The 9,027-nt window shown below is 36.7% G+C and overlaps 1 protein-coding gene across 1 annotated transcript; it reads left to right on the forward strand.

Moving 5' to 3' along the window:
• The first annotated feature begins 5,265 nt into the window (after positions 1–5,265).
• On the forward strand, positions 5,266–7,006 carry pbdc1 (polysaccharide biosynthesis domain containing 1). The gene is made up of 6 exons (XM_079860850.1): positions 5,266–5,348; positions 5,756–5,821; positions 5,924–5,983; positions 6,081–6,221; positions 6,314–6,425; positions 6,553–7,006. The coding sequence occupies exons 1-6, from the start codon at positions 5,319–5,321 to the stop codon at positions 6,663–6,665; spliced, it is 522 nt and encodes a 173-aa protein (XP_079716976.1). The 5' UTR covers positions 5,266–5,318; the 3' UTR covers positions 6,666–7,006.
• The last annotated feature ends 2,021 nt before the right edge of the window (positions 7,007–9,027 follow it).

The following is a 9,027-nucleotide window of genomic DNA, read 5'->3' on the forward strand; positions in this document are numbered from 1 at the left end:
CAGCGCTGATGGATACAGGATCCATTACCTTGGCGAGGCCTTCCGGCTCCACTGGGAGTGCTGTGTGACGGGCCGAGGATCTGGGGAGCCTGTGTTTCTGGCATAAACAGCCTGAGGAAGCCCTCCTGTTGAAGATCTTTCTTGTTTGAACAATGGCCATGCTGCACATCACGTCCCAGAAAACAAGCCCTTCCTAACTCCTCCCCGTCACTACTGATGTGCCGCACGTGCTCTGGGCAGCCATATTTCTTTAGGCTTCGGTTTATTCTGCATGTAGAGCTATCCAGGTCATAAGCCTAGGGGTTTAGCAGAGCTCTGGATTGTCTTGACTAGAGTTCAGTCAACAATCCTGTGAAGATCAGACCAGCAGAGAGACTGACTGCTGGATTTGTTCAATCAGATTAGTGTCCCATTGATTAAACCTTCTCTTAGTGAATCACTTCACTGCAAACTGAATGACAGGAGGGCACCGTCTGTGGCAGGGAAGTGTCTTATCACAACTCTATTCAACATATATATTTTCACACAAATTATTACAGCCCATTTTGCAGTTTTAGGACAGGATAGAAGACCAGACATGGAAGAATAGAATAAAATAAGTCTAGAAAAGAATAGATCTAGACCATAATAAATAAATAAGGAAATAATAATAAAAAGAATAAAATATGACTAAAGAATAGAATATGCCATAATAGAATAGAATGAAATAGATCTAGGCTGGACAGGAAAGAATAGAATAGTCCTAAAATTAGCAAAATAGAATAGTATATGACAGGAAAGAATAGAATGTGACACAATATAAGAAAAGAGAAGGGAATATCTCGAGGACAGAAAGGAATTGAATAGAACAGTCCTAAAACTAATAGAATAATCCATGAAAGAATAAAATATGACTGAAATGAATAGAATATTACAGAAGGGAATAGATCTAGACCATGATAAATGAATAAGGAAAGAATAAAATAGAATATGACAGAAAATAATTGAATATGCCACAACAGAATAGAATGAAATAGATCTAGACCAGACAGGAAATAATAGAATAGACCTAAAAACTTCACAATGGAATAGAATAGGGCAGGAATTAATAGAAAATGGCAGAATATGACAAATTAGCCCAACCCTAAAAAATAGATTAGAATATGACAGGAAAGAATGAATGACACAATAGAGGAAAGGAGAGGGGACAAGAATAGAATAATAGAATAGTCCTAAAACGAACAGAATATGATAGGAATTAATACAATATGGTAGAATAGAATAGAGCAGAATAGAATAGCCCTGCCCTAAAAAGTAAAAGGGAATAGAACAGAATATAATAGAATAGAATATGACAGGAAAGAATAGAATAGAATAATAGAATAGTCCTAAAACAAATAGAATATGATAGGAATTAATACAGTATGGTAGAATAGAATAGAGCAGAATAGAATAGCCCTGTCCTGTCCTAAAAAGTGCAAAAGGGAACAGAACAGAATAGACCAGAATAGACCAGAATATGACAAGAAAGAATAGAAAAGAATGGGATACATCTAGACCAGGCAGAATAGAAAGGAAGTGGACTAGATAAAAATGTTATTTCTCTTCAGAATTGACTTTCCATGCAAAGTGGATCTAAATGAAACAGTGCAGGAAGGGGAGGTCATCTGCTGTCTAACTGGATTTATAATATCCAACAGACGATCAGCCTGCTTCAGTGTTTCACTACACATCTTCATCTGTCTCGACCATCATGGGGAATATGAAATAAATGCTTATTTAGCAACAGGCAAAAACAGCAACCAGGAACTGAAGAATCTCTTAACATGTGACTCTTTGCTCCTTACATCTCACAGCCGTTTCTCTGATGATGAGAAAGCCTTTTCACTGCCACCATCAATGCTGTCAATTCAGACTGTGTGATCGTGAGGAAATGTGACAGCAAATTGCTCCTTTGTTTTGTTTTTGTGTGCAGGCAATCCTTCTATATTTCTACAAATATGAATCAGAGTGTCTGGTATTACTCAAACTGGTAATTTCCTACTTGTAAAAACAGGTCCATACACTAATATTAATAATAATAATTATCATCATTATCATCACATTGCATATTAAATTAATTTGGACAACCAATGACAAATAAGAAATGCTCCTCAGAAAAAAACCTGCAGGACTGAGGTTATCCTTAAAGGAAGCAGTAGTTTCCTGTTGCTTTAGACAGGGAAACGCGCGGGGACGCGCAGCTGTTCGGGGGCGCGACTTTTAGTGCCAGCAGTGAGACTGTTGCTGTTTTCCTTTCTTTCTTTCTTTCTTTACTCTATTTGCTGTTATTTCGTGACGCTTGTAGGGCACAAGTAAATGTAATTCGCCGATAAATCAAACAAGCGTTTATCTCGGACATTTAATTGAATCAATTTGTTTTAATTACATGACTCGAGTCATGAATAGTAATGCGTACAGGCCTATACACAGAACATTCATATTTAAGGTCTGTCTGAAGTCACGATTCTGTTGAAGGTTACAGCTGTACATGGCCAAACAAAAGGACACATTTTATTTAAAAATCGTTAAAAAAAAAAAAAATCCCAATCCGACGTTTTTCAAATAGAACTGATTCGAAATGGTCCTCTAGAGATCGCGAGACTCTGTGCGTGTAGAAGGACAAGCGACCGATGATGTACAACCTCTACTGATGATCATAATCGACTACGGCAAAATATTAATACATGCATCCATCATACATCAAACAATAACAAGCATGACTACACATCAGTCATTTGAACATTTATACTCTAGTCTGCACATTTAACATCCCAGCTATATGATGAGAAATAAACATGTCGCGTGCTCGTACCTCAGATGTTAAATCAGCGGTTTATTCTGTCCTTTCCGTCCAGAGATGCAGAATTTCAAAGGTCTCTTGAACACTCAACTCAAGATCATTGCGTGCATTACGCGTTCATATGCTCGTGCCACATTGGCCGTGTCTCAAACACCAGTGAGCTGCCTACCTAGACCGCATATTGTGCGTCATAGTCGCTGTAGGCGTCAGCTGACTCGGAACGCGCTAATAAACCCCAAAAAACGCGGTGTGTAGTTTTTGACACACAGCCGCTGTGGAGGAAATGTGCGTCTGAAGCATCTTTTACAGTAAATGGCCAGCCAATGAGAGTAAAACAACTGTAGGCTACTATAGCCTACTCAAGATGGGACCTGTTCCTTTTAATAGGACACTTATTCATCCCTAGATGTAAACCTCTCTTTGAGCCTATGCAGTATTACTGCAAGGATTTGTGCTATTTATCTGCAGGTCTTTATACATCTGTGATTATTAAACCTACGTTTCACATTATTCAAAATTTGCAATTGGCAAAACTTGCTTTATTAAGTATACAACTGACAGGCTACCTGAATAACACGAGGTATTTAAAAAATGTATTTAAATAAAATAAAATAAAATAACTAACACGAAGGTTATAATCGAACCTTACACCACTAGAGGGCGCGGTAAGGCCTTTAATTATTATGACAGCTACAATACATTTTATATGAGTAGGCTACATTTTATTTTACATGAATTCTATTACACTTATAGCTCGCTTAAAAAAGATTATTTTCTATTCTATTCTATTCTATTCTATTCTATTCTATTCCTTCATGTCTGGCCTAGATATATTTCCTTCTCTTTTCTTCTATTGTGTCATTTTCTATTCTATTCTATTCTATTCTATTCTATTCTATTCTATTCTATTCTCTTTTGTACTTTTTAGGGCAGGGCAGGGTTATTCTATTCTGCTCTATTCTATTCTACAATATTGTATTAATTCCTATTATATCATATTCTATTCGTTTTAGGACTATTCTATTCTATTCTATTCTATTCTATTCTATTCTATTCTATTCTATTCTTTCCTGTCTGGCCTATCTGTTCCCTTCTCCTTTCTTCTATTGTGTCATATTCTATTCTTTCCTCTCATATTCTATTCTATTCTATTTTCAGTTTTTAGGATAGGGATAGTCTGTTATATTCTGCCGTATTCTATTAATTCCTTTTTAATTCCTATTCTATTCCATTGTGAAGTTTTTAGGTTCTATTCTATTATTTCCTGTCTGGTCTAGATATATTTAATTCTATTCTACTGTGGCATATTCTATTATTTTCTGTCATATTCTATTTTATTCTATTATTTTTTCTATTCTATTTTTCCTTATTAATTTATTATGGTCTACATTATTAGAACTATTCCTTCCTATTCTGTCATATTCTATTGCTTTCAGTTATATTTTATTCTGTTCTTTCATGTCTGGTATAGAAGTATTCCCTTCCCCATTCTCTTATTTTTTTTATGTTCTGTCATATTTTATTCTTTCCTGGAATCTAGTCTATTCTTTTTAGGATTATTCTATTCTCATCTATTCCTTCCTGTCTTGCCTTGATATTCCTCTCTCTTTTGTTCTACTCTGTCATATTCTATTCTATTTATCAGTTTTTGGACTTTTCTATTCTATTCTGTTTTTCCTGCCCAGTCTAGATATATTTATGTCTATTCTATTGTGGCATATTCAATTATTTTCTGTCATATACTAATTTATTCTTTCCTTATTCGTTTATTATGGTCTAGAACTTTTCCCTGTAATATTATAACAATTTCTTTCATAGTTTATTATGTTCTTTCATGTCTTGGTAGATCTATTCCCTCCCCTTCTCTCCTATTCTGTTTATTCTGTTCTGTCATATTTTATTATTTCCCGGATTATTCTATTCTATTAGTTTTAGGACTGTTCTATTCTATTATGTTCTATTCCTGTCTGGCCTCGATATATTCCCATTCTCTCCTGTGATATTCTATTTTGAAGTTTTTAGGACTATTCTATTCTTTCCTGTCCAGTCTAGATATATTTCATTCTATTCTATTGTGGTTATTTAAATAAATTAAAATAGCTTAAAAAAAAAAAAAAAAAAAAAAAAAAAAAAAAACGGTTACAGGACGCACTGAAGCCTCTTATTATTAGGCAGTATTTCGCATACATGACATTTTATATAAATGTAGCGTTTCATTTTTTTAACATTATGCTTCCACATCCACAATGTGAACTTAACTTTTGTTGTAACATAGCCTAACCACTAACTTAGATAACTTTTTTGTAGTATGCCGTTTCATTTTTATACACCTTAATATAAATGCCTTTTCTTTTAATTATTTTAATTCTTTTAAAATCAATTCCACTGCAACAACACCTGATTTGAACGGCAAACTGGAAAACAACAAAACGCATTTAAATCACATGACCTGTCGTCATGACGTGTTTGTAGCTCATCCGGGTCATAAGGCGTCAGCATGGACACGGGGAATGTTCTTGCATCTCTGGTAGGGAACGAATTATTTTAACGTATCGACAAACACAACGCACTGTACAATAACGCGACATGCAAGCCTAGTATTTTATCGAACCGATGCTCTCAGTTAATGGATATTCACTTACTGCTTGCAGCCCATAATGCTACAAATCATAGTTAGCTTGCATGCTAACAAGCATGTCATGAGCATATGGCAACAAAAACAAAACAGATCAGAAATAAGAAATAATATCCTTTATAATCACTGAAATTTGTATTAATACAGGTTTAAAATGCTTTGATAGTTCTTTAACTTAGTAGTCTTACAAGGGTATTGACAGCGTTGATAATCACAGTGTCTTGTGTGGTTTAATGGCACGAGTTTTACGTATTAAGATTTATTAATGTTTCATTCAATATATCTGTTTTAATAAACAGGGGGTAGAAGGAGCCACTGCTGCTGCGCATGCGCTGTCTCTTCCAGCAGAAGCGTATGGAAATGATGTGAGATGGGATGGTTTGATACTTGCACATATAAGCAAAACTTTAAATTTTCTGAAAAGCATTATCACTTCAAAACACTAACCGTATTTTGTTCCCTATCAGGCCCAGTTGGAAGTAATGTGGGCTATGAAAGCCTACAATCACGCAGAAATTTACTTTAATGTAAGTAAGTGAGTGAATGAATGAATGGTCACAATCTATCGTGCGACGATTTTGGAACACGAATGTCCAGTTTAACTGACAGTCTCTTTCTCCACAGCTTATTTCCTCCGTTGAGCCTAAATTTCTAAAACTAACTAAATCAGACGAGCAGATATACACTAAATTCCGGGAAGCATTTCCTGACCTCAGTATTGAAGTTCTGGACCCGGACCTGCTGAAGTCAGCAGACGCTAAAGAGGTTTGGGACGTTACTTTTGCACGCGAGAAGAGTTTAATTTGATACATTACTTAGAGAGAGTCTGTCAAGCTCTGTTTCAATTTTGTTTCCAGAAATGGAGGCCCTTTTGTAACCAGTTTGAAGGTGTTGTAGAGGACTTCAACTATGGTACATTATTACGTCTAGACTGTCAGAAGGACTACACGGAGGAGAACACGATATTTGGTATGCAGTGCCACACATGCACTCATTTCAGTCCCCAATAAATAGATCAGTATCTTGGAGATAGAAAACTAAATATAAGGAAACGCACAGGGAAAATGCCTAATTTTCCTCCCCATTTTCATTTCAGCCACCAGAATCCAGTTTTACGCCATTGAGATTGCCAGAAACCGAGAAGGATTCAATGACGTCGTCCATAATGCCAATTCAAAAACCAAACAACTTAAAAAAGATGAGAGTTAATCATCATGACAGTGTATTATTTAAAGTGGCCTTCTTGGTGTAGTAGAGATCTTACACAGCAAGTTCAAAAGTGGAGAAATACATAATAAACGTCCTATGTAAATGTGTGTAAAAGAGCTTTTTCCATCTGTTCTTATAAGTCGGAATGTGGATAAAATTTAGTTTTTGTTTTTCCTGTAATGTCTCACCTTTTTTTGTAATAAATAACAGTACATTTCCCCCTGAAAAGTGCTGCTGTACTGTGTGAATTTATATTGTAACTGATTAATCATGGCTTGAAAGCCATGAAATTGCATTCGCATTTCACTGTAAAATGTCATTCTAAGTAAAACGGGATATTCAACAAAAAGCAGAACTTCGACAGTAATTAATGAGCTAGATTAATGCAATTATGCAGTAGGAGTTCAAAATTCAAAGGTTCTTTTGTGGAGTTCTGAGTCCACCCTTGAGAACATCTTGATGTATCCGAATGCCATAACCTTTACTGCCACACTGAGATTATTCTAATTGATAGTAAATTCAGTCCAGTAGTATATTGAGCAGAGCATTACTAGAAAATTATTAATATTCACTGCAGACTACCATGAATTTGATTCACAGTTAATGTTAAAGGGATAGTTTAAGGGACAGAAAATTCTGTCATCACTCAGCCTCAAGTTGTTCCAAATTTTTTTCTTTTGCTGAACACAAAAGATGATATTTTTAAGAATGTGGGTGACCAAACAGTTGATGGACCCATTGACTTTCAATTTTTTGTGAGCTATCCCTTCTTGACATTTCAGGTTTTCTATGACCATGGGAACCCGTCGCTATTAATAACAGGAGCATTTATTAAAAAAATGTGTTGACTAAAAGCATGACAGTTTAGTCACGATGTGGCGGTCACAAAACGTGCACATACTAGTACAAACCAATGATGTTTATTTTGCAGTCACAATGCTTACACTATATGTAGCAGACATCCAAACAAACAATCAAACAGTTCAACCTTATCACTCAATGGACCCAACACACAGTCGCCAAAAACACATTCACATCAGGGAACCAAAAAAAGAAAGTTAACATCCATGAGTGTTGGACATGGTTAAGAGATGAGCTAGTTCTTCACAAACAGTTAGCAGCAACATCTGTTGAGTAGCACAAGTTGCTAATATACTCCATTCACCTCTGTTTAAATCTACCATATTCCGATGCGTTTTCTGTGATTAAAAATAAATCTGGAATCCAGGGGGAGAAAAACAACGGGGTTAAAGCTAGAGAAACTGTCGAGAGTGATCCTGTCGCAATGACTTGAGTACCAGGGTCTTTTTTTTTTTTTTTTGTTGGAAGGACACGGCTACATCATATAGGCTTCACTACCGAAGAACGCCAGATCAACAATAAAGCCACGAGAGACTGGAAGTCTGTGAGATTAAAAAGCAAGGAAAACAGTTTGACGAAAGCTCAGAGAGCAACTTCACCACAACCAAGTCACTTTATCTAATCAAATCCACAGACGACATGATCAAACCCTTCAGAGACAAAAGGGAAAAGGTTACACGTGCGTTCTCCTTCAACGGAGGTCTCGGAAATAATCATACACTAAAATGGGTGATTTTGGGACCGTTTCCAGGTCAGAGGTGAGCAGAACTAATCATCCTCAGCAATGGAGGTGGTGGGGATGTCACGATGACCTTAAGGGGGAAGGTTGATGCAAGACGGACTTCATTATGCCCAAGAAACTGTATCCCTCCTGAAAAAGCTAACGCGAGGGGCTGTGTATTTACAAATCTCCCGTTTTTGTTCTATAGAGTCAATTTGAGGGGGGGAGGAAATAAATGTACAACTTGTGACCCTATATGACTTTTCATCCCGCCCCCTCTGCGGACAGGTGTCAATCCCAGCACTCATGCCACAATCCCACATGGTCACCCGGATATAAACAACTCTCTCCATACAGACAAATCCGCACTAACTTACTAGACTGTAAAAAGTTTTCAATCACACTCATTATTTGTCTTAAATTGTAATAATTATAAACATTGTTGAAAATGTTATGAAAAAAAATGTACACTTTTTTTTTTCCTTATGTGTTTCTATACAAGGCAGGCAAAAGCAGAGCACTATGTATACCAGCTCATCCTAACCCTTCCTCCCACAGACATGCTCTCAAACACACTCACACACACACACACACTCACACGCAGACGCCCATTTCCCATCATCCCTTGGAGCGGTTTGGGTGTGCCATCCACTCTAGAGTCCACACTGGTGCCATCCCACACCCCAAACCCATTCCCAACCATTCCCCAGCCGTACCCTCTTCACTCTCTTTGGACTTTGAGCCCCAAATGACAAGAGAATGGTCAAGGAGAAGGACCTC

The sequence above is a fragment of the Squalius cephalus genome, assembly GCF_949319135.1.
Source record: "Squalius cephalus genome assembly, chromosome: 24".
NCBI classification, from domain to species: domain Eukaryota; kingdom Metazoa; phylum Chordata; class Actinopteri; order Cypriniformes; family Leuciscidae; genus Squalius; species Squalius cephalus.